The sequence below is a fragment of the Scardinius erythrophthalmus genome, assembly GCF_964197995.2.
Source record: "Scardinius erythrophthalmus genome assembly, chromosome: 11".
NCBI lineage: Eukaryota > Metazoa > Chordata > Actinopteri > Cypriniformes > Leuciscidae > Scardinius > Scardinius erythrophthalmus.
In genome coordinates, this window is record NC_138231.1 from 38,238,916 (window position 1) to 38,266,472 (window position 27,557).

Here is a 27,557-nt window from a genome sequence, read left to right on the forward strand (position 1 = left end):
TGTAGACGATACAGCTCTTGAGGCGGACGATTCATTTAATAATCAATTCATCCAACTTTGTAAATGAATGTTGCTGTATTGCCTACAAAACCACAAGTGATTCAGAAAACAAACCTTTTGTATTTGTCAGACTGGCTTCCTGGTCTCTATACAATCATTACCAATGCATTTAAGCAAATACAGTAATGCATATCAAACCAACTTGCGGTGGGGTGGGGTGGGGGGGGGGGGGTGAAGCTCCATACTTACACCTCCATACACCCACCCTCCACTGCTATGCTGAAATATGACTCATCCATCTGTTTAGTCTGACTAGTGTTTTGTTCCTGACAAGAAAGATTCACACATAAGGACCACAGTGTATCAAAATTTCACAAGAGGCAAAAACACATCCAGCATTTGCAATAATAGATACAAGATCATTTTTGTCTCAAATTATTTATTTTATATCGCTTTTCTTGTCTTTCATTTGCAGTATTTACATCGTCACTGTCTTACAAGCACATTCTAATCATGAATGAGAAAAACTCAAGTATCACAATATTAACAAAACACTAACAGCAAAACACTGCGAGCACTGGCATAAAATGAATGTCAGAAAACGACTAGTCACTATGGAAATGCAAATGGTTGGGGGGGGCGGAGGCACGAGGACCAGGCTGATACATAATCAAGGGAGGGCAGACACTGACACTGTTCATTTAGAAATTAATGACGCAAACACATGAGGAAAAACGTGAACGGCTTGAGACCTTGACTGAAATGAAATCCATTTGCATTACAACCGATTTTAGTTTTTGCTATTTTTTTTTTCCCCACTTCAAAATAGCAAAGGTTTGCTTGGTCAAGCTTCAGTGGCTGCAAAGTAGCATAGAGTGTTATTTGTAAAAACAATTCTGTTTTGCTATTTCCAGCTATGCTCTGGAGACTAGACACTTTCTCAGAAAAAGCCATTATGGGAAGCTAATTGTGAACCGTAAATGTCAGGTATGACTAATGCATGACCTGCGCTAAGAGACTGCAAGTGTCCCATGTTGGCTTTCAACGCTCTGGGGGTTGCAGTGAAAATGCATTTCCCGAAGACCGCAACAAAACCAGCAGGGTCTTGAGTGTGTGCTGTGCATCATAGGCTCTGAGAAAACAGCAGACGTTTGTGTTTAGCCATCCAAGCATCATTCTTCCCTGTTGTGCATTCTGCTACATACTACTTCAAGTATGTGAATGTAGGGTGGTGTGTTTGCATAAAAAACCTACAAATGTTCTGGTATGACTGGTATGCAAATTCATTTTAATTATCAGGCGCTTAATTGCAGAGTGAAATCTCATTTTGGTGCCATATACTAAACATTAAGGGTAATTAGTTCTTACGGCACAGATATGAACAGTGAATTAACTGTAAAATCTTCATCCATACCCTCGTTTTTCATTTGAGCTCATTCTTGTCTAATAAAAGCTTGGTGATTCAGTGAATTCATTCTCACAAACGTTGTCTTTCCAATTACAGTGCTGGCAATGAGTAAATCTGCTAACCTTGACAAAAGCACCAAACCAATAGAAACTTATCCTCCTGGATATTAAAAAAAACCCTAATCTCTTGACTTTTATTTGAGATCATGTATTTTCAATTATTTGTATCTGGTAACACTTTTTACACATTCATATAATTCATCAGTATAATAACAATAACAATACTGCGTAACTCCAGGCTTCTTCACAACAGAACTCCAAGTCAAACTTGTTCCTTAATGTAGCTCAGTACTTCCACAATATGTACTCACTCTTTAACATAAAGACATAAAGCATGACCTTTACCATTGTGCTTTTTTCACAATGAACAGTTCTCCACACACCTTTAAGTCCCTGTGAATTACTTTCTCCAGAATTCAAAAAGCATCTGCAACCTGTAGGTACCATCATGTCAGCTATTATGTTTTGGGACAGGACTCATGAAAATCTACTTAAGAAGAAAGGTTCTTAAGAAGTTTATTAGAATGTGCTTTAAGAATTTTCTCAAGAGCATATTAGTAAAATGACGCTTGATGTTGTCTGATTGTATCATGTTCATGAGGTTGCCTTGTCTAATGGAGGTTGAAGGTTATCCTAACTTAAAGAAGTTGTGAATGATGATTTACGATGAAAGAAGGTTTGTCATATGAACAATCCTAAAGAGATAATTCACCCAAAAATTATGTCATTATTACTCACCCTCAAGTTGTTCCGAACCTGTATGAATTTCTTTCTTGTGCTGAACACAAAAGAAGATATTTTGAAGAATGCTAGTAACTAAACAGTTGATGGACCCCATTGACTTCCATAGTATGAAAAAAAAAATACTATGTAAGTCAATAGTGTCCATCAACTGTTTGGTTACCAACATTCTTCAAAATATCTTCTTTTGTGTTCAACAGAAACAAGCAGAGACGGTCTCCAAAATGTATGCAGCACTTCATTCACGATTGAGGCTGGTGGAGATATATAATATATACTGTATGAGGTTTTGCCGACAGTGAGGATCCACTGGAGTTACGAGGTTACTCTAGTATAAAGCTATTTGGTATATAGTTGTATTGTTTTCGGAACTGCAATTTTACAGAAGGTACGCATGAACAGAAATGTTAAAATACTGACTCCGAGTTATCCCTACATCAGATTCAGGCTCCATTGTTGTTGAAATGGACCAGTCGACCTTTAACTCAACATCCCCTGTGTTCGTTCTCATGCTTGTGAGCTTACAGACATCCAATACATTATTAATCGATTCAATCTGAGGCCCTTTCACCTGAAAACAAAGCCTGCCTTTTTGTTCAAACATCCGTCTTAGGATTTGAGGAAAGTATATTGTAATTTTTTTACCATCTGCCTTCAGTTTTTCCAATCATATGAGACATTAAGTGATGCATTTGGGGAATACGAGGACAGACCACCATATTATCCACGTGTACAGTTGTTTCATTTATATTCAGACATCTTGGTGTTAAAGACAATCTGTTAAAGTCAAGCAAATTATTAACGATATAAAATGAACGCTTGTTTTCCTTGTTTTCCATTGGTGTTTACTTGCTATCTTCTGCGTCCACATAAACCTTGCAGCCTTCGTTGAGTCAAAATGAAGATTTGGACTTTGGACAAAACAAAAGAGAAAATTTACAACACAAAGCATAGAGCCCTAAAGAAGTGGGAACTACATAGAGGTTGTGTATAAGCTGAATTTCACAGATGAATTTCAGTTCTTAGAGGTGAAATGTCTTTGATAGCTATTTCTTGTCCTGTAGTTCTGTATCGTGATCAAAAGCATTTAGGTTCATGAGCTCCACATTTGCTTATAACATACAAAGCTGTGTTATTTTTCCTTAATAGGGTGGACAGCATTCTATCCTTTTTAACAGAGCTCACAGACTGCAGTTGGTGTATTCAGCAGTGCTGCTGGTTTAATTGGGCCACACACACATACAGGGTTTACCAGACTACGCAAGTAACGAGAGAGAAACGGACAGCAGCTTGACTTCTCTTTCAGGTTCCGAACGAAGCACAGTTATAAAGGGAAAAACAAATCCAAGGGCTCTTGGTCCTTTTGATCCTTACGTGTGTCCTTTGGAATAGCTTCCCTTTGGGTTCGGTTAATTGGATTGCGTATTTGTCTGTAGTTTATATTCTTCACCTGAACTGCTCTCAGACTTAGTTAAGTTTTATCCAGTGTGGTGTGACACTTACATTTATATATTATGACTGAGGTGAGAAAGTCCCCAGTTCTTCTGGTTCATCCTTTTCTGGTTCATCCCTTTCTCTGATTTGGGCGGACAGGCGGTCCACGGGGAGGGATGCGAATGAGACATTTAGAAAAAAGACGTTCAGAGGTGGCTGTGTAGTTTCGTGGAGTTCTGTAGTCCTCTCCTGACCGTGCTAAATGTGGCCTGGTTTGGACAGATACGCGATGAGGGCCACCACCACGCCCACGTAGACCCCCGTCCCAATGGTGATGGAGAGAGCGGCCAAGAACAAGGCTCGTCTAGATGCAATGCTTGCCAATGGGAAGTCTCCCTTAGTCACAGCTTTGCTGGTCTGGAACAAAGAAAGGGAATGGTGAGAAAGATCAAGATCAAAGGACACATTGACCTGTTTTCCATTCAAGGATAAATTGCTTTGAACTATATAGTGCTTCCTTGATGATGCTGAGGGCTCAATGGAATATTAGATGTGTTCTAACGCACATGGGCAAGACATCTTACGCTTAGTCACATGACATTTTAAAAATCCATTCGACCCACTTTGCAGGGCAGTGTCACAAAGAATGGTACCTTTTTAAATGTATAAAAAATTCAAAAATTCCTTTTAGGTGGAAATGTGGAAGGCCACATTTGATGTGCTGAATGCATCTAGAACAGAAAATAAAATTCTGGACACATTCAGGAGGCAGGGTGTCCGTAGATCCTTAAAAAATAATTCACATTTGAGAAAAAATTCACATAAAAAACGAAGGACATAAAAAGTCAAGTTTATCTGACAGGAAACAAAGGACGACTAAAGACATTTAAGGTTATGTTGTTCCATCTTTAGGTTAGTCTTTGTTGACGAAAGAAAGAATTAAATTAGTTTTTTGTCTTAATATTTGTCCATGAAAGTCAATTGTCAGCGTTTAAATATGTGATACACTGTGCTGTCCGTGTAAATGCACCACTTCTCGGTACACTGATTCAGATTCTGTATTGCCTTTTTAGCGTAAAGACGTTTATAGTCTAAATTTAATGATTAATGCCATGCTGAAATGCAAACTGCCACTGAAAAAATAATCACCCTTTTAACTAATCTAAGAAAGGCTAAAAAAGACCTTTATTGTTTAGCCTTAATCGCCATTCATACATTTTTCTCTATTTTTGTTTTGTTGCAAAATTGTGTATCAAATCTTTTAAAAATTAGCATTTAAATAATACTAATTTATGAAAAAAAATCTATTTTTTTATGCATGAATTGTGAGCAGTCAGTTATAAAGTTTTATCTATATACTGTATATAATTGTAACTCGCTTTGTCCCTATTGGTTTTACCTTGTAAACCTTCCTAAAAACACATTTGAGATTTCAGTCACGATCAGTGATGCAACAGAGATAGCCAGCATTGCACAGATGTTCTGTTTGTCAGCAACTAACTTCTTGCATTGTTTCTTTATTGTTATAATGGCCATTGTCAGGAGGGATGAGCCAAATGTGAAGCAGAGATCAGAAGAAAATACATTTTCAGCAGTTGTTCTCTCGACATTCTCTCAAACAAATAACAACACAGTTGCTTGATGGAGTAAAACACCCAATCTTATACTATTATCCCCTGAGCGTTTTAAAAAAATGACATGTGACTTGAAATGGCAATGAATGGCCCTATCTAATGTTTCACTTTCCATACAACCCCATGCTGGAAGTACGCTGTGCTGAGAGCTATTAGACTGAAAAAGGGAACGTCGCACTGCTTTAATTTCTTTAATAGCAAGCCCTATGGAGCCCCATGTGTAATCAATCCATTTCCTAGTTCAAATGAATAATTAAGTCCTACTATGATGCTCATTTACCAAGAACATGGCTCAAGGGCTGGATGAATTTAACGGGAGGGGATTTTTGTAGAACGTGCATATAACTAAACCGACACAATTATGCACAACATTCTATTTTCCCACAGCGTGGTGTTCGCTATATGTAAGCAAGCAAACATACTTTGAACAATCGCTTTTTGTGATTGTCTCATGACCCCTCAGAATCTGGTGTCTATTTTAGTATCCTCATGAGAAAGTGGAAAGAGTTGCCAGTCACACATGGCTGTCACTGTGGGAGGTGTCTTGCTCTCTTTGTCACTGCATCCAACCCGGTTGTCCAGGGAAAACACTATTGATTTTCACTCCAACGCTTTGTGACAGTCAATAATGTGTTCCTTGGACACACCAGTGCTCGTGCACCAGCTGAGTTGCCATGTTAACGTTTTCTTTTCTTTAAATTTAAAGACATCATCTTATACAAACCTTTCCTGTAAGGCTGGGAGATATATTAAAGGGGTCATGAATTGAGAAATTACATTTTCCTTGATCTTTTGACATTTAAGAGGTCATTGTATAAAAATATCCTGTAAGTTTCAGAACTCAAAACATCTTCATTAGTCCAAAAACAACTTTTATTGGAACCAAGCTCAAAAAGACAACTCATTTCGGATTGTGTCACATTATTACGTAATAGTGTGATAAAAGACAGCTTCTGCAGAAGAAGATCAACGCCTACTTCTACATCATAGCCTCTTTAGCCCGCCCACCGATTTGCGCATGTAATGTAGAAGTAAATACGAGACAGACACAAACACAGGATTACTCCAGCAACAAAACGATAGAGATGCCTCTAAGGATTTCAAGACATTTGGGATTTTTGGGATTGACAACCGCATTTACTTACAGGTGTGAGTCTTGAAATGTCCCGTTCAAACAGCAACTTAAAGCAGCGTCTCAAATACTGTCTGTATAAACGTGCAACGGGAGTCAAGCCAGTATTTTAAAATGATCTTATTCTCTTAAGTTACCAGTAACCAAAGCGACAGTAACCAAAGTAATATCAAAGATGGAGACGTCCATAAAACTGAGAAGTCTTATCACGTTTGACACGGCAATAGTCCAATCGAGCCGGGACTCAAAATCATCAAATCTTCGTCAAATCTTTATAAATTGACTGCAGCTTTTATGTCTGGGTGGAGAGTTGAGCATTTGAGTTGCACGTAGAACACAAAACTGACGGGAGAAGCTCCTGTGGAGAACAGTGACTGATCTAAAACCTTCAGATGACACACAGCTCATATCTCCGTCGCTGTAAGTTACCGAAACCACACGTGGAATTTTCTTTTTAGGCTTTAATTATAGTTAACATTAGACCTTTTTGAAGGATATTCGTTTACTTGCATCATTTTTGAGCACTTGAGCTTAACTGAAACTTGAGTGTCTGTAGATGTCAAAGAGGTTGTTCTGTCGATTGCAGCATTGAGGTGTTTTAATTCGACTTAAGAAAATTATTAAGAAAATAAACGTGATTGCACAAATCAACTGTTTCTTGTTTTTCACTGGCATGTCTCCCTTAGGTGTTGAGGACTTGTACATCTTTGAGCCTACATTTAGTGTGAGTAAAATACTTAAGTACTGTTAAAATCAGATCCTATAAGACATTTTCGCTGTAAGGTATCTGTACTTAAATATGATTGTCAGGTACACTTTACACCTCTATTATGTAATTACATAAACGAATAATTTAATAACACTTAAATGTAAGCACATCTAAAATATCCATTTTTCATACTGTAAATTATAATGTGATTGTGATGCCTAAATTCACTTGTTGCAATCAAACTGTTTTAATTAATTGATTAATAGTTATGTTTGTTTCCTCATTCAAAAATGCACTTGGACAACAAACTGTATGTAAATATTGCTTTTATTTCTATGTAATTGTTATATTGATGATTTTAAATTAAAATTATTAAATGTGAAAAACTGATTAATTTGAACTATGATTGTAAATTAGATTGTAAAGTACTTTGATTGTAAAGTAGTACCTACAAAATGATGGATCCCCTTTCAGTCATTTTAGAGCGAAAAAAATAATACCGCCAGGGCTCCAGACTAACTTTTTTTATTAGGAGCGCTGTAGCCCCTGACTTAAAATTTTAGGAGCGCAAGCAGAAAATTTAGGGGCACACCTTAAATCACCTTGCAATGCAATTATTCACATTTTCCCCCAAAATAACTGTATTACTGACAAATGCTTTGATAATAAATAGCCTTAACGTACAGAAATTACAATGTGCAGTTTTATTTTAAGTTCACAGGGCACCAGACTAACATTTGAGGGCAGCGGCACTAAGTTCTACAGAAAGTATTTGGTAGCACTGTGGGATGACAAAGCACTGAGCTTAATTTGAGGTGTATAGATAAAGTTAACTTTAATTATTATCATTCATAATGTCTTAATATTAATTCAAAAGCAAAATGAGTGACAAAATAGATATTAGGGAGTGAAAATAGCCAGTAAGCGTCCTCTGCAGCTATGTTTACAATAGTAATTTAATCTTTATCTTTTTTTTTTTAAATAAGTGTGAGTTTTCCTACTTCTTGAAACTTTTAGTTTTATAAATAGGTACAATCTTTAAAGGATGAACAAAAAATGTTTTGGTCAACACATTAAAAATAACATTTAAATATGATAATATAGTTTTGAAGTGCTGGAAAAATATGTGTAGGCTACTGTTATAACCACAGTATACCATAGTTACAGTTAGTGTTACTACAGTAAATCCAAGGTGAATGTTGCTGATCTGTGGACCTAAAGCCTTCTATAACTTGTTCGCGCATTGCACATGTTTCTCCTGGTTTCCACGTCAGCGCTGTTTGATCTGATATGGTTTATAACAGATAATTCTGCGTCAAATCTGAATGTTTCTCACTGGATCTCGCAGCAATGTTATTAATTCTGTCGCAAACTCAATGGATTTCTTCACGGGATCTCCACGATGTAACTGTTTCGCGTGATCGCGATCGGCCCGCGACTGGCGAGAGAAGCTCTGCGCTGTCTATTATTGGTTCGAACTATTAAACGGTCTGTGAAGCAGAATGAGTGCTGAATAGCGCAGTTTTTTCCACTTTCATTTTGTTTTTATTTATTAACATGTCACGGCATACTCTATGCTTGAGGCTGAGATTGAGTGTTTAAACTGCGAAGTGCCTGCACTGTCTGCAAACTTCGTTTTCCCCGCAGTTCTGGGGTAGCGACTGCCACATTCGTAGCTCATGGAGTTCATCTCCTTACAGTACCCCAACCAGCTGAATTCTCGTAGCCAGTCTTCCCGAAAATAGTGGGTTCAGGCCTTTATCACCTTACAAACCTCTGACTCTGAATCATCATCATCCGACTTTGTCTGTCCGTGACATGGATATTTGTCTCCGTCTCCTTCCCACGGACGTTTACGCGCGCTCGATTATCTCTAGGACCCTCCCCCTCCACACATTAGCCAGTTACAGTGGCCATTCCCTTTTCTTCTCACACTCATTGGCCTGCCACACATTCCAGATTCATTGACGCGCCCCTTCCACGTTTAACGTGAAAAAATAAAAAAATAAATTACTGGTCGCACATGTGCGACTGGGTGTAAAATTCAGTCGCACACTCTCAAATTTTGGTCGCAAAATGCGACCATTTGGTCGCAGTCTGGAGCCCTGACCGCTGAAAAATATTGTCATATCGCCCAACTCTATATCCATGGGCTCTGTATGTGTCATGGCCTGTGTAGGAACTAATATTGATAATATTGATAATCCAAAGTGCTTAATTAGGTATAAGTAAGAGTAAGACAGAGGTGGAAGCTGAGAGGAAGGAGTCTGAGGCAAATGGTTGGCGTCACTTCTCATGAACATTCAACCCTATGCCGCGGGGAAGGTGAGAAAATCCATTCAGGATGTTCTCCGAGGAATATTCCCAGCCAGGAGACAGGGCAAAAACATTCGCATTTTCACTAGATCTCATTTCCATCCTCTCTCACACACACACACACACACACACACACACACACACACACACACACACACACACACACACACACACACACACACACACACACACACACACACACACACACACACTGAAGTTGCATTCTGGAGAACCTTTTCTGAACAACAACACCATCATCATAATTACTCTGGGAGAATTCACTTAGCTCCTGACAAAATAATTCACTCTGCCCGTGCCTGCCACAAACTTAACTATAGATAAGAATAAAAAGCCTCATTCTGAGGTAGAAAAATTGATGTGCTCTGTGCTGGATGAGAAATTGGAGCTGAAATCATGGCACATCATCATGGTCGTCACACCCCATCTGATCAGTGCATTCATGTTTACACCATTTATATTAGAGGAGTGCCTGGTCATTTTTGCAGTCACGCAAGCAGAGCTGTTTGCGCGTATGATGGGTTTTATAATGAAGCTGTTCTGTATTATTAGAGGGAGCTGATAGAGATCACAAACACTTTTCTCTCAGGAGACTACAGGCTTGTTTGGAGGGCAGGGATGAAAAAGTGTTGAAGAATTCATCTCTTCTTTCTCGTGTCGTAGCAGATTTTTAGCAGGCTTAATGGTTAGGCTCTGGATTTGGTTGGTGGGCTCTGCACTTACCCCCTGAGAAAAGTAGAAAGCAGCAATGCCCAGAGGCCAGAAGCAACAGAGCATGGAGAAGATAGCGAGGCCTAGGTGATCACGAGGAGGGATGACGATAAAGTTGTCCTCGCTCTCACTGTCACTGGAGCAATCTGTCTATAGGGAGAGAGAAGATTCATTAAAATCACTGCAGTTTGTTTACAGGTGATGTATTTAAATACAATTATAAATTATAATACAGAGACTTTAAGTAATATTGAGAAATATTAGTATTTGAATATATTTTAAAATGTAAATTACTGCAGTCTTCAATGTCACATGATTCTTTGATGAAAAGAAGGTTCAAAAGACAGCATTTATTTGAAATATATAGTTTTTGCAAGAATGTAAAAGTCTTTACTGTCCTTTTTAATCACTTTAATGCGTCCTTGCTGAATAAAAAAATATTAATTTCTGGAGAAAAAAGAAAAACAGGCCCCAAACCCAAAAATTATGAAAAACTAAATATATAATAAGTAATAATCCATTATATAAAATATATATATATTATTTTTTGGGGATGGCCAAGTCAAAATGATTTTCTGTGATAATTAACATTAAGCATCACATACTGTTCATAGGGCTTATAATAACAACTTTTACTGAATCTGTGCAGCATTTCTACAACAATTTGTGAATTTTCCATTGTTTGTCAGTTCTCTCCTTTGATTCCAGTGATTCACTTGAGTTACTAAAAATAACTCCGCCTGTAGAGTGTGCCAAGAGGAAAGCTGTTAGGAAAATATTTCTGTACTGATTCCCGGCAATAAGCTGCAATCATCAGTGGTGAAGGATAGTTCTGTCACCGGGATTTTATCTGTGCAAATAATAAGCCTACCTCTCTATAAAATAACATGAGATGTTAGATTGGATTTCTCTGTAAGGAGGGGGGTGAAGTGGCTTGTGCACATGGATATTGTCATGTTTCTGCTATATGGTGAAGTACATCTCTTGGCAAAAACCAAAATACAGTTTACCTTGTCGTTAATGCTAAAGAAACATGGCAAATTTCAGTCCATATAACGAATCGTCACACCTACACTCTTTCTCATTGCTTATATCTGAACACCTTGACGTTACATAAGAGGATATAAATAATTTGATTGGGTGTTTGTTAGCCATTCTGCTGTGTGCTGTGGACTAGCAGTTTAGTGCTTTAAACTGAAACACTTACAAATGAACTGAGGCAGTTGATGGCATCATTTGTATGCATAGTTTTCACACCCGCTTCACTTTGCAAGGCTAGTGGCATTATTGCGTAATTGTGCAAATGCGCACGCAAAATCAGTGATGACAGAAATGAGTGCTATAGGTTTTGGAGGATACGCTCTCTGCAGCATTAAATAAATGATAGTGACTATGCACAATATATTATGACTATATCGGTTGATTTTTGGAGACTATTATTTGTTGTTTTTCATCTGTATTCATTAATATTGTGTTTATATTGTTCAGGGGCGTCATGCACTATTTTTCAGGGGGCACATTTTTATTTCCATGACAATGCGTCATGCTTGTCACGTGACAAACCACGCTGTATGACTGATGTATTGGATTAATTACATTTTTTTTGGTAATCTGATTCACAAATACGTGCAAGTAAATGTATTTTGTCTGTAAATATCTTTATAATGATCATGTTTATCTTTAACAGGCGATGGGTGCCGCTGCAATTCAGAGAATCAGAGTTGTCTGATTTATAACATGTAAATTCATCCATTTCTCCAGAAAGACATAAAAGTAAGTGGCCGGTGAACTTGGAAAAGAATAGAATAAAATGTATAGTTAACTACACAATGTGTATCTGATATATATATATATATATATATATATAATATAATATAAATATAAATATAAATATAAATATAAATATAAATAAATAAAACAAGTTTAGGGATTATTATTACTGCTTCCATAGATGTCAGTGTGTATTTTACAATCTATAAATGTTTTTTTTTTTTTTTTTTTCTAGTACTATGTTTGTAAATGTAACCCTCATGTTATGTTCGAATTCTAAATACTATCTTGTTGGAGTGGGTCAAATGGAGGCCATTTGGATTCAATTCCGTACAATTTTCCAGAAATCACACTATGAAAAAAAAAAAAAAAAGAATCAGGTGCAAACAATCAACTTTCAGTATCAATACTTTTCACACATTGCAAAGGATAAAAATCTGAATTTAGGATTAATAAAAAAATATATAACGACTATTTTTAAGACGGCCCCTCCCCCACACATGTGGGACGTTTGAAAGCTGAGTGCTTGAACTATATATCATTTGAAAGCTTTCAGACTCTAGTTTTCATATTTGGTGACTGATTTTTTTAAAGATACGACAAAGCAATAGATGGATAGCAAAATATTCTCCATTTGTTATGCAGTGCCGAACTATAAAGCACGCCCTATTTTTTTTCTGTATGTCTGGGTTTCAGAGGTTAAATTCAAATAAAATATTAACATTACTGCCCAAACCACCGTCTACTTTATAAATATTATGAAAATTATGGAAATATGTGGTTTAGATTGCTCACCATAATAGCCTACAGAACATTGGTGTTCCTTAAATGGGTGTGTCCTTATATTGTCACCAGCGGAGCCTGGATAACATCTAGTGGAAAAGCTTGGTACTGCATACACAAAAATCTTACTGAAAGTAAACATTTTTAGATATCAACCTAAAATTTGGCACATAACTTGTTCAGATGTTTGGTTTTGATTTTCTTGTATTTTTAGAGTCGAAAATGTTTAGTAAAATATATGTAAAATATACATAAAAATTATGTTTTTATATATTTTAAGTTTTCATAAACTTAAATTTCACTTCACAACTTTTTTTTACTTGTATAATAATTTGCAAAGTGTCCCCTTTAAAAAGACACCAAACTTAACTCTGTGCTCCAAAGTGTTCAAGATTTATAACAAATTAAATAGGAAATGCATTTTTCAGGTCTATGCTCAAAAAGTGGGACTGACAGTTAACAGGTTAATCAGTTTTGTTTTCACAAACTTTTAAAATAAAAAGTTGCTAAACTCAGCAAGACACTGGTGCTTCAGGACTAGAGTTGAAGAGCCCTGACATACAACAAAGAAATATTTCTATTTTGGGTCTGTACAGTTGCCTTTGAATAGCTTCCTATATGGGTCAAATTGACCCATGAACATCAAGATTGTATAAAAAAGTTTGTATGCAAAATTCACAACACATCAGCCCACGAACATCACAAATGTAATAGAAAGTATGCATGTACATGTCAAAATACATCAGCAAGTTGAAACTTTGTCTTTGCATGCATGTTCATGACTTTAAATGAGAAAGTCACAAAATGTCAACAAAAAACCCAACTCAAACTCAAAAATCTAAATGGGTCAAATTGACCCACAACATAACATTATGGTTAAATGTCAGAAACATAAAGTAAACATTATATGGTTGAAAACGTACTCGGTTACTAACGTAACCTCGGTTCTCTCTAGAAGAGGGAACGAGTACTGCGTTTTATCAAAACGCTACGGGAAAAGTCTCTTTTCACGAAACACTGAAGCAAAAAATTATCCTTTAATTTTCATATATGTAAAACGCGTTGCGGCAGCAGCAGTCAGCTATGGCGAGACGGCTTGCTCGCTCATTGGCTGCTCTGCGGCAACTGCTTAAGCCTATCGAGCGAGGCCTGAGATGACATCAGGCCAATGAGGGCGCTTCGCGCCCTCCTCGCCACTTCCCGCCGAAACGGGCGTGGCTTACCTCTATAAAAGGAGCTCGAGAAGGCTGATTCACTTGATTTTGATCGCCGAAGCGAACCAGAGTGAACCGTACGCACGGCAGAGAACGCAGTACTCGTTCCCTCTTCTAGAGAGAACCGAGGTTACGTTAGTAACCGAGTACGTTCTCTTACGAGAGTCCTCTCGTACTGCGTTTTATCAAAACGCTACGGGAACCCCTTGCAAAACGCCGTGCGTGCTGGGATAAAAACACTGATCACCAGAAGCTATTTCAGGCATACAGTGCATAATCACCAGATTGACTCACACAGAGTCAGGGAATAAGGGTGGGAGCCTTAATTCCCTATACTGTAGCGTCGTAGAATAGACCTGTCCACAGACGCAAGTATAACATCACATAGACAGGGTAGGGAACCTGAACTAATGTGGAAAATGTGGGTCTTACACAGTTCTGCCCAAGATAGTCGGTAGCGCATTGCGCATGGGTTTCAGCGGTCTGACTAGACGGCTGAACAGATTACACCGACAAAAGCTTAGCCTGTAAGGCGGGAACCTCTAGGTTATAAAACCTGATAAATGTAGACGGCGAGGCCCAGCCCGCCGCCGTACATATATCCTGTAGGGAAATCCCGCTGGACCAAGCCCACGAAGAAGCAACGCTTCTCGTAGAGTGCGCTCTGACTCCCAACGGGCATGGAATGCCCTTGGCAGTATAAGCCAGCGCTATGGCGTCAACTATCCATCTGGATAGACTTTGTTTCGAAACAGCCATTCCTTTGGAACGTCCGCTAAACGAGACAAAGAGCTGCTCTGTCTGTCTGAAGACAGCAGAGCGGGACATATAAGCTCTTAAAGCCCTAACAGGGCAAAGAAAACTCGAGTCCCCTTCCTCACTCGATGCCGGCAGGGCAGCCAGGGAAATGACCTGAGCCCGAAAAGGCGTGTTGAGGGATTTCGGCACATAGCCGTGCTTAGGTTTGAGTATGACTTTAGAGTCATTAGGACCAAACTCCAAGCACGCCGGGCTCACAGAGAGCGCGTGCAGGTCGCCTATGCGCTTCACTGAAGCGAGAGCCATCAAAAACACCGTTTTGAAAGACAAATGTTTGAGGCTAATAGACTGGATAGGCTCGAAAGGGGCACCTTTCATGGCCGCCAGGACCGTAGAAAGGTCCCACATAAGGACTGAAGGAGGTCTGGGTGGATTCAGTCTCCTAGCTCCCCTGAGGAAGCGGATGACTAAATCATTCCTTCCCAGCGACTGACCCAGCGTTGAACCAGAGAACGCTGAAATAGCCGCCACATACACTTTGAGCGTGGAAGGGGATCTGCCCTCATCCAACAGCTCTTGTAGGAAAGAGAGAACCTCCGTTACCTCACATTCGAGGGGTGAAAGGCTCCGAGCTGTACACCACCCGGAGAAAACCGACCACTTCGAAGCATAAAGCCGCCGAGTCGACGGCGCTCTAGCCTGAGTGATGGTATTCACGACTCCCTCTGCGAGACCAACGGGTATCCGTTGAGCGCCCACACATGAGGGGACCACAGTTCCGGGTGTGGGTGCCAAATCGAGCCCCCGGCCTGCGAGAGGAGATCTCTCCTCAACGGCAGTGGCCATGGAGCGATATCTGCCAACTGCATCAGAACTGGGAACCATGTCTGGTTCTCCCAGAACGGAGCTACAAGCAGCACTGGGCATTTTGTTTTCCTGACCCGTTCCAACACCTGTGGCAGGAGGGAGACGGGGGGAAAAGCGTATAACGGGCAGCGCGGCCACCTTCGGGACAGCGCGCTGTCGGTCTTTGAAAAGAACGCGGGGCAGTGCGCGTTTTCGTGGGACGCGAAAAGGTCCACCTCCGCTCTGCCGAATCTCTCCCACAACAGCCGGACTGTTTGTGGGTGTAGAGACCATTCGCCCGGGGGAACATTGTTCCTGGACAGTCTGTCTGGGCCCACATTCTGAAGCCCAGGTACATGCACTGCTCTCAGCGAGCGTAAGTTGTGCTGAGCCCATAATAGGAGGCGTTTCGCCAGCCTGTACAGGGATATGGATTTCAGACCGCCCTGGCGATTTATGTAGGACACCACAGCCATGTTGTCCGAACGGACTATGACGTGTTCGTCCTTGATGTGGGGACAAAAACGCGTCATTGCGTTGTGCACTGCCAGCATTTCTAGGCAGTTTATGTGTTGGAGCTTTTCTCGTTCCGACCACAGGCCGAAGAACGGTCTGCCCTCAATCAGCGCTCCCCATCCCGAGGTGGATGCGTCTGTCGACACCATCCTCACTCTCGAGGAAGTCCCCAGGCTTACACCTGATCGGTACCCGTCGTCCGCCATCCAAGGCGCCAGGGCTGAAACACAGCTCTGACCGACCTTGAGGCGTAATCGACCGGTCGCCCACGCTCTGCGCGGTACCCGCGCTTTCAACCAGAACTGCAGCGGGCGCATGCGGAGCAAGCCCAGCCGGAGAACTGACGATGCTGAGGCCATGAGACCCAGCATCCTTTGAAACTTCCTGAGCGGGGTGAAAGCGCCGCGGCGGAAAGATCTCGCCGCGTGCTGAATGAGCAACACGCGCTCTGGTGACAGCCGCGCTGTCATAGACTGTGAATCCAGAACGACGCCCAGAAACAAAATCGTTTGACTGGGGTTCAATGAACTCTTTGTCCAGTTGACTGTGATACCAAGATTCTCGAGGTGATCGAGTAAAATGGTTCTGTGCTCCACGAGCTGTGATCGTGATTGAGCTAGGATCAACCAGTCGTCCAAATAGTTCAGCACTGTATACTGGTATGTTTGACCCTCGAAGGCGAATCTCAAGTATCGCCTGTGATGTGACGCTATCTGTATTTGAAAATACGCGTCCTTCAGATCTATCGACATGAACCAGTCTTCTCGGCGAACATGCGCGAGAATTTTGCTGGTTGTGAGCATTTTGAAACTGCGTTTCACTAATACTCTGTTCAGCCGTCTTAGATCCAGTATGGGTCTGATACCGCCGTCCTTTTTGGGGACTAGAAAGTATCTGCTGTATAGCCCCCCTTCGCTTAGAGCTGGGGGAACGCGCTCTATCGCCCCTTTGCTTATCAGATATTTCGGCTCGAAGTAGGTGTGCTACTTCCAACGAAACCGTAGTTTCGACGCGCGCTATGAAGCGGGGAGGGCGTCGACAAAACTGTAGCGAGAAGCCTCTCTTTATAATGCCTAGCACCCAGTCCGAAACCCCTGGAAGCGCTGCCCATGCTTCTGCATGGCTGGCTAGGGGCTGGATACGGAGCGCGCTCTGTTCGCCGTGCGACAGAGGCGCTTCGGGGGATAAAAACATAGGCGTTATGCCTGTGGCATTTGAGGCGGGGGGCGCGCTTAATACAGCGGGCGGAACGCTCGTCCTCGACCTTACTACAGTGCTTAGCTGAGTGAGGGAGGACTGAGAAAGTCTCATAGGACTCATGTGAGCGAGTAGATGTGGGCTGGGAGCGGGCACATTTACTGCTTTGGGCGCGGTGTCTGCCTGAGCAGAGCGCGCGCTCACAGGTCTCGTTTTTACAGAGAGCCTGTGATCTGTTAGACATAGTGTTCGTGGGCACTGGGAAGCGGGCACTCTCACTATGTTGGAAGCGCAATCGACCTGAGTCGATTTTATGTGCGCGAGCCCTAAGTGTAGGGCTTTGCTTATGTGTAGTGATGGGCACTGAGGAGTGGGCATCGAGACTACATTTATAGCACCATCGGCCGTGGCCGGGCAGAATGCCTGCGCTCGACCCCGCTGCGGTGTTTAACCGAGCAAGGGAGGGCTGGGCGAGTCCCGTAGGACATATAATGGCCGTTAGTAAGTGTGGGCGCGGGAGAGCGGGCACAATTACTGCAATGAGTGCACTGTCTGCCTGAGCAGTGTGAATGCACACAGGTTTCGTCTTTACAGAAACCACAAGGCATGCAGAACATAGTGTTTGTGGGCACTAGGCAGTGGGCACGTTCACTATGTTGTGTGCGTGATCGACCCGAGTTGAATATATGAGCGCGGGCCCTGTGTGAAGGGCTGTGCTAATGTGCAGGGATGGGCACAAGCAGTGGGCATCTTCTGTACACATATAGCATCATCGGCCGTGGCCGGGACTTCGCTCGTGGGCTGCAAAAACAAACACGTCTGCAGTTGCCTCTCGGGGAACAAACAGAGTGATTTGCATTCGGCGGCATAAATATTTTCTGCCGGCAGACCCGGGATTCGAACTCGGATCCCCCGCGCGAGAGTCTAATAATCTACCACTGGACCACAGTGAAGATACATAGACAAAATCAGCGCGAGTATTATACACGAGTACACACTGGCGTTTGCTTGCAGGCATGCGAGTAAGCACGACATGCAATACTAACATTTTCAGACGCCTGAAATATGCCAGAATGTGAGAAGGGTGGATATCGCCCGGTTTCAGCGGGGCTGAAAACACTCCATTCTCCTTTCGCCAGTGACGCACAGGAACCGTAGAAACGGCGTTCGGTTGCAGGCAAGCGGGTACTACGCGCTCGCTGGCTGCAAAATGCATCTCCGAAGTCGCCTTCAGGGGACTGACAGAGCGAAGCATTGGCGGCATAAAAATATATGCCGCTAGACCGGGATTTGAACTCCGGTCTCCCATGCGGAAAACCTATAATTCCGCCACTGAGCCACAGGGGGATATAGGCTTTTAATGTGAGAAGAGTGGATATCGCCCACTTTCAGCGGGGCTGAAAACACTCCATTCTCCTTTCGCCAGTGACGCACGGGAACCGTAGAAACGGTGTTCGGTTGCAGGCAAGCGGGTACTACGCGCTCGCTGGCTGCAAAATGCATCTCTGCAGTCGCCTTCAGGGGACTGACAGAGTGAAGCATTGGCGGCAAAGGCGGCGTCAACATGTATTCTTCGGCGTTTGCTGGCAGGCAAGCGTGCTATAACAGACTCACTTGCTGCAATAATATTTCCAGTCGCCGAACAGGGAACTGAGAAATATGAGAGAAAAGAGGTGAGACCGACCAACGGTGGGACTGAGAACACTCTTTTCTCCTTCGCCGGTGAATGACGCGTGCGGAGGTAGGGTAGCTTTTCTTGTAACGTAAAGAAAAACTAATCCCGCCGTCCGCTTCCAGGAAGGGCAGCCTCGGAAGGATGCCTGGCGAGTCCTCAGAGTCACCGTAGGCAATTGGCTCGGAGTGAGGGTGTTTCGCCGTCAGCGAGCGCTAGCGCTGCATGAGAAGGCGTCTTGAAAAAGACGCAGCTCTTTTAGGGGTGAGTGTTGCAGCGAACACACACACACACACACAGAAAACAGAGCAATATAGCAATAAAGGATATAGGCGTCGGAAAGCGCAGCAGGTACGGCTGTAGAAGGCGGCGTTGGCCAGCGGCTTCGAGGGCTCGTCCCGCTGAAGTGCTTGCTTCGAACGACGCTTGCTTCCGTGATCCAGCGATGCGTGCGCTTCGCTAAAGAGATTAAAATCAAGTGAATCAGCCTTCTCGAGCTCCTTTTATAGAGGTAAGCCACGCCCGTTTCGGCGGGAAGTGGCGAGGAGGGCGCGAAGCGCCCTCATTGGCCTGATGTCATCTCAGGCCTCGCTCGATAGGCTTAAGCAGTTGCCGCAGAGCAGCCAATGAGCGAGCAAGCCGTCTCGCCATAGCTGACTGCTGCTGCCGCAACGCGTTTTACATATATGAAAATTAAAGGATAATTTTTTGCTTCAGTGTTTCGTGAAAAGAGACTTTTCCCGTAGCGTTTTGATAAAACGCAGTACGAGAGGACTCTCGTAAGAGAACACTGATTAGTTCTGATTAGGGCTGTGAAATGATTGATTGCGATTAATCGCATCCAAAATAAAACTTTGTGTTTGCATAATATATATATGTGTGTGTACTGTGTATAATTATTTGGATATATAAATACATAGACATGCATATATATATATTTAAGAAACATTTGTTATTTTTTATATAAAATATTTACATTTATATAACATTAATTATATATATAAATATTTATACAGTATATACATGCAAATATTTCTTAAATACAGTATATATGCATGTGTATTTATACATACTAAATAATTATACACAGCACACACGCGTTATGTTAACACAAACTTTTATTTTGGATGCGATTAATCGCAATTAATCGTTTCACAGCCCTAGTTCTGATACATGACAAGTGAGCACTTCCATCTCTTACTCAGCGCCAGCCAAAGCGTGAACACATATTTGAATTTAGCAGCTGATCATGTGATGCACTAATGTTCTAATCACCGGTGTGATCCTATCAAATGTAAAAAATAGTATTATTTTTTGGTCTTTTGGAATCTGTAATCAAAATCCATTTCGCTCAAAAACCTGAGGAGGCATGTGCCCCGAATCAAATCGTGAGATACGTCGAGATTCCCACCCCTAGTACTGACTAAAGTAACTTTGCAACTACATAAACTTATTTATACTAACCCGAACCCTAACCCTAACCCTAAACTTACAGTCTACTACAGATTACTCTGAGTGTTAGTTGACATGTAGTTACAAAGATACTTGCAGTTAGTAAAGTGTCTAAAGTGGACCATCGAAATAGTGTAACCAAAAAAGTAGTAATTTATAAAAAAGATTTTAGATGATGAATATTTAATTGTGCATGCCCCCTTTGTCATCATAATGAACTTATAGCAGTTAAAATTATTGATTTTATTATTGTGTTTTTTATTACAATTTTTACACAAAATAGTACGGATATTGCCCAATTTGAGAGTATCGGTCTTAATAAATAAAAATAATTATTGTTGATCTTTGCATCCCTAATAGTGACTAAATTTGAATAAGTTGCAGCACTGTTTTATCAGATTTAGGTGTTTTTGCGAATTAAACTGAATTGGGGTAGTTAGTGAATAGTCTTAGTGACTTTAATTTGTCACCAATAAAAAAAGTTAGTATAGCTAAAACTAATTTAGGGCAGATGGATCTGATGACTGATGAATGAATCTGTATTCCTGAATATTGTACAGAAGTAGTGGTACATGACTGTACAACCTGGCGAATCCAATGGCAATCGCATGAATTTTCATACTTTTTTAACTTGTAAAGCAACAAATTCGAAACGACAGCACCTTATTTTTCCCCCCAACTTGTTTAAAAATGACGTAGAAGCATAATGCAACAGAAAATGTACAAACATCTTTCCGCCAATATCCTGCATGGATTCAAATGCCAAATGCATTGAACTGTCCAAAAAATGGAATAAAAACAGATGAGCCAAAAACAAACATCTTTCCGCCAATATCCTGCATGGATTCAAATGCCTAATGCATTGAACAGTCCAAAAAATGGAATAAAAACAGATAACCCAAAAACAATCTCATCATCTCCACATTTATTCTGAAAGGCATGACATTTTTGCATTATGTTATTACTGATCTAAGCTGTATGTGAATAATCTGCCAGCAGCATTTTGACATTGTTGTATGTATTTGACTGTTTAAGTGCAATAAACAGTGAAAAAGAACTCAATTCAGTACCAAGAGTCAGTTTTATGTGCGCACTTTATGTCCACACACAATCTGTGGGAATGAGTAAAATGATATGCAAATGAGTTAGGGGAGGCGGGTTTGTGTGTCAACTTGCTGTTTAAGAGATAAGAGAGCAAAAAACGCAGCTGGTCTCGTGCATCTATTTAACGGAAAACGATATATATCGAAAAATCTATATTTATGACACTCTACATTGCACTTTTCAGATGCCTTTTTAAAAGACTACATTTAGAAAAATTTTTTTTTACTATATATAAAATTCAACCAAATTCAGCCAAAGTGGCTAGTAGGGGGGACTGCGTTACATGCCACTGCTGAAATCCACCTGCATTTGGCAGGTTGGCGGGTAATGTCATTTATAAATGTCTTTACAATCAATTTTTATCAATTTAGTGGATCCTAGCTCAAAAGTAATAATTTCTTCTTCTTTTTTAAAGTGTATTTTTATAAAATTACATTCTTTCAAATTTGGCAATTTAGCTACTTATCTCCATTTTTCTAAACTCCTTGAATTTAGATAATTGTTTGTGGCTATTATGCGCTGGCTAATTATTAAACAAGGAGGTAGCGGGTTTGTATAATGGGTGCATTTGATGAATAAAAAACTGTTGTATTTGTTGTATAGACTAGTAGCATCATAATTTAGTTTGAGGCATTTCATTTCAAATAAACTAGATAACCATGAACAAAGCAATATATTCAGTTTTGTTTTCTGAGTTCAGGCAGTCTTTCCCTCAAGACTGCCTGACTTTTCGCCGCAAGACTAAACTGAAAGTAGCGCAGGCTTTGTTTTTGTCCCTTCATGAAGCTAAACGCAACTTGTGGGGTTTTATTCCGAGATGCATTTCAACTTGGACAAACATAGGATTTATGAATTCTTCCTTTGCCGCAGTCTCCCTCCACATCGTTCTGACTTTGAGCAGTCTGTAATGGAATTTGATGTTGAGGATGGAAAGCGAATGAGGCGATCAAACAGCAACCAGTAAACTGATGGATGGTGGTGGTGGGGGTCATGGAATAAAAGAGCTGTCAGGTGAAAAGCACTCCAAGGCAATCATATTCCTACAAAGGGGCAAGTAACTGCATCAGAGATGTCATTGTCCCGGCAGGTGTCATGGCGTTGCTGAAAACAGCCGCATACGTTTTTAATGGGACTGTTCAGAGATTATAAGCGGTAGTCTCATGGCAGAGAGTAGTTAATTTGTGTCCTGCCAGGTGCTGGCAGCATTTCAGGCATGGGTCATGAGGATATAATTCATCAGGGGTTTTGATTAACGTCTCGCGCACGCCAGACAAATAAAAAACACTGACTTACTGAGCTGTTAATAAGCCCGGCTGATTTATAGACCCCAGGACCACACTTGCATCTGGCATGACTCGTGTTCAAGGACCACAATGGGATTCTCAATCACTGAGCAAATAATCAGGATGACATGTGTGCATGATATTAGTGAAAAGAATAGAAATTCTGTACCATATTTTTCCCAAACTATATTTTCAAATGCGTTACTTTTCTGTTTCCAGAATCGGCTGTTTTACCTGATGTTTGGTGGCAAATGCTTGTTGACAGAGGCTAAAAGAATATTTTTTTTTAAAGCTCAAGGCTGTATTAGTAATTTATGGGTACTTGGGCTCGATTTGATATTGAAGCTTGGGATAAACTCTTGTAATTGATATCTGCAACCTCCTAACTAAGATACATTAGTACAGTAATACATTTTGCGATGTTTACTCTTGCTTACCTATCCATCAGCAGTTATGATAAATTGATTTTCTGTGGAATACACAGCAAGCTCATTTATCTTCAATCTGTGTAAATAGCCTTTGATCACCTGGGAACTCGGCGTACCCTCTCGCCCACAATGTAGCAGTAATGAGATTAAGAATGGGTTAGTGTTGACAGAGTTCTGTGGGTCTTAATAATTTAAAGACTAATTAATTGCCTGGTGCCAGAGCTTTTTATTCAGGCTAAAGAGCAGCATAAGAAAAACAACATTCAATGTAATGGTTGCGCTTGGCAGAGGAAAAACATTAGTAGAACCAGTAAAACCAGATTTTAATGATGATCAGATTTTTTTTCCCACATAGCGAAACATGTTGGCTTCAGTAAATCAAAATATGTTGTGTCAGATGCAGCCTCTATAATCCAGCTGTGATCTTACATTTTTGATGCTTTTGGTAAATTATTAAATATATTATATGATGAAATTGTTTTGTAGAATAAAAATAACTGATAGCAGTATTTTAATTTAGAATTCTTATTTTAGATTTTTTTAGCTGATACCCAGCTAAGTCTCGAAATCACAAAGTTATATTTGCATTATGTTTTTGAAATGAATTTAGCAAGGAATTTTTTGCTCCCTGAACTGTGCTTTATCGTGTGTCTTTTAGGAGCTTTATATAAAACGATGGCTGATGTTTTGGCATGGCGCTGAGAAATTCATCTTAAGACTGGCATCCGGCATGCTGGAAAGAAAGTGCAGGTGCATCACAGCTTCAGCGGAATATGATTAGTGGTTGAAGAACTTGTTCGTCTTTCTTTCTGTCATAAAGGACATATTGTGAAGCCACATTTCAGCTGTGAGAGTTCGTTAGCAAGGGAGAAAGAGAGAAATTAAGACAGTTTGACAGTATACAACTGTACACAGAAAAAACCCAGTGCCTTTTCTGCTTTTTCTTTTTTTCTTTTCTTTTTTGCAGTCAATCATCCAAGTACAAGTTTTCTATGCCTAGTAAATTCAATTTAAACATCTCCACAACTGACAGAAATTTGTCCTTGTGGCACTTGGTGGTAAACAGCTCTCGGAAATTAAATGTTCTCGAATTTGAGAGAGAAACTATTTATTGGATGTTTTATAAGTTTGTTCAATTGGACATATGGACATTCTCTGAAAACTTTGCCCATATATAATGCACTAACAGCTGGAAGAAAATTATTTATTTGACTGCACAGTAACACAGATGGTGTGTGATGGCAGATGTTATCAAATGGGTGGCGAAAGAAAAATTACATTATTGACTATAATTTTCAACGGTACAGATTTCCAGTCATCAAGAGCACTCCAGTTTTAGGCCATCTACAATTGATCATATTGAAAACATATACTAAATTGAAATAAAAAGACCCAATGATGGAAATAAATCCACAGATGCACATACCTTTTAATGGTACAAATAATTATAAAATAAGGTATTTCCTCACTAGGGATGCACAATATATTGGTGTAATATTAGTTATCGGCTGAGGTTTTTTTTTTTCAATTATTGGTATGGCTGTTTTTATTGGACATTTCATTGTTCATGCTCATTTTGCCTATTTTTATATTTAGATTGCTGTCATCTAATGCTCACTTAAAGTTAAGAACACTGTTAAATGTATTCTTTAGCATATCTAATATAAATATCCATTATTATAAAATTATTTATCATACTATTATTTTCATACTGTACATTATAATGTTGTGATGCCTAAATTCACTTGTTTAATTTGAGTTTTAGTGTCATTTATCAGTTCATCCTTTAAATTTAAATAAATATTGGCCAGTATCAGACAGACAGAAGTTTAATATTGGAGTATCTGTATTTCTATTATATGTGAGTGACATTTTTCATCACAGCATTCCATTAGTCTCAGCATGTGGCTTAGTATGCAATTAAAGCCAATATAAAAACCAATATTAAAATTCTGTCCAACACTGATAAGCTGACAATTATTTTCATGTTATGGGCAATATTACATATTCAAAACACATTGTGCGAAAATGTATGAAATGTATGTGTATAATTTCTAAAAAATGGATATTCATTTTGAGATTTCTAAAAGATTACATTTAGATAAAGATTCCTATACCATTTAAGTTCAGCTTATCAACCAACAGGGATAATGAACATGACAATCTCTATCAACATAATCATTGTCATCATCTTTTCATTTAAAGGAGGCTCATTGAGGATTCTTAAGTTATTATCCACTGATGAGAATCTCTTAAAATCTCAATTAAGACATTTAGGCACTTTGCCATTAAAGGCGATCCAACAATTTCTTTTTTTAATCCTTTCTGGATAATTTATCCTTTGCGCATTCTTTCTAACAGACGATTCAATCTGAGAAGGAACTAAAATGGCTTTAAAGCCATCAAATACTGCTTTCATGATATCTTGTGACTTGCAAACAAAAACACTAGGACCATTAGTGGCTCTTTTCTACTAGAGGATGTTGGCTAACCAAGATCTGCCGTCAATCCCCCTTCAAGCGAGAAGCTCTGATAGATGTGTGCACTCTCCAAGAGTGGGAAGGCACAGTTCACACTTTTCTGTTACACACAAAATATATTTCACAACACTCAGAATAAAGAACAAGAATGGGAACAACAGGGGTGTCTCTAGAGGCAAGCTCCCGCGTTCACTTTATCATTGCCACAGAGGAAGAACAGAGGGATCTTAAAGCTATAGAATACAAATGAGAAACACAAGCCTCAATGTCACAGGGATGTTACTAATGCACTGTAGAAATATCTCTCAAAGGATGCTCATGAATATCCTATTATCAGATATAAAGACTGTGTGAACCAGATGAATCATTAGCCATTCACATCGTTCTGATTTCACACATGCTCACTGTAATGACTTTCACTTGACATAACTCAGTCCCAGAAAATCTGTATAATTTTGCAGAGAATTTACTGGCATCAGTTGATACTTTATATTTAACTGTGCATGCTCATTTATTCTATTTTGTTTTATAAACTCTAATAGAGATCCATTTTTCATTCTGTATTGTTGCAATGTCTATAGTTGTAGCATTTAAAAACAATGGATTTTTGTTTTTAATATTGTATTTTTTTTTTTTTAGTCATTCAGTTTGGTTCTGTTCACATTATATGCAGAGAACATATCATGAAGACAGATCACACCATATGGGCCGCAGAGGTCCAGAGCCCCACACGCAGAGAACGTCTTTAATATCATCAGACAACCGCAGTGAGTACCGGTGCTGCCCAGCATGGAGCTACATCCATTGTGAGACGCTGAAAGGCTCAGAATCCTGGACATGACCAGAATATGTATTCCTCTCACTGAGCTTCAAGGGTGACGGACCCCCATCCAGCACCATTACATCCTATCAGCAGCACTGATCATTGCCCAGCCCCTCTCATTAGCCCTTGCCTATCTGCTGAGAAATTGAAGTGGTAGTTGTCACACATGATCCAGTAGAGCCAGCAGATGTTGCTGGAGCATAAAGTGATGTTTTACAGCAATTTCAACCTCCAAATAGAAAATTAAACCTTTGGAGGACAGCTTTTTGAAATGTGAAGCCTTTCCAAAAAGGGTCTTATATTGTAGTGTAGGCTATAACTAGAAACTGGTGCTCCCTGAGAGAAGGGAACTGGTATTCCCTTGAGCTGCGATGTTTTAAGGCCACCTGTCAATGGACCTGATGAATTAATCCAGCCATAAAAAAACACATGAGTTCGGCTCAGCGTCTTCAAAGAAACTTTTAAAATGCAAACTTACCTCATATTCAACATATTCCTCTTCCTCCACCTCATAAGACACAGTCTGGATTTTCACCTCGTTTTCGTCCAGCAGTTTAGCCTGCGGGTCCTCCGTACTGGGGGTCTCCACCGCTACGTCCTTGTCTTTCTTCTCCATGAAGGTGGTCTCGCAGCACTCGTTTTTGTAATCCTTGCCCTTGCTGCCTACGTCGTCCTTGTAAAGGATGAAGTTAGGCTTGTAAAAGGCCTCCACCGCCAGGTGAAGCGAGGTGGCGTCCAATAGCTGGGCTTTAGCCTTGCCGTTTCCTCCTGTGACCGCAACCCCACCTCCGCCGCCACCTCCTCCTCCACCTCCTCCACCAGTCACAAAGTAGTTTATAATGTTCTCCTGATACTGGTTGCTGTGGAAGTCACCACCATAACCATAGTCGGCCATAACCATATGCTTGCTGTTTTTATCTAGAAGAGGGTTCTGAAGCTCACTTAGGCTCTCCATTGTTGAAGAGCAGAGTGCCGGGACTCTGTGTTTAACAGCCGGATGGAGAATGAAGGGAAGGAGAGATGACCTTGCCTGGACAGATGTGACAGGTGCTAATGTGTTCAATAGGC

At 40.4% G+C, this 27,557-nt stretch overlaps 1 protein-coding gene across 1 annotated transcript; it reads right to left on the reverse strand.

The window, feature by feature from the left end:
* Positions 1-427: 427 nt before the first annotated feature.
* On the reverse strand, positions 428-27,557 carry syndig1l (synapse differentiation inducing 1-like). Its single transcript, XM_081378564.1, has 3 exons — positions 26,968-27,557; positions 10,175-10,312; positions 428-4,059 (listed from the first exon to the last, which is right to left on the reverse strand). Exons 1-3 carry the CDS (start codon positions 27,442-27,444, stop codon positions 3,901-3,903), a joined length of 774 nt encoding a protein of 257 aa, XP_081234690.1. The 5' UTR covers positions 27,445-27,557; the 3' UTR covers positions 428-3,900.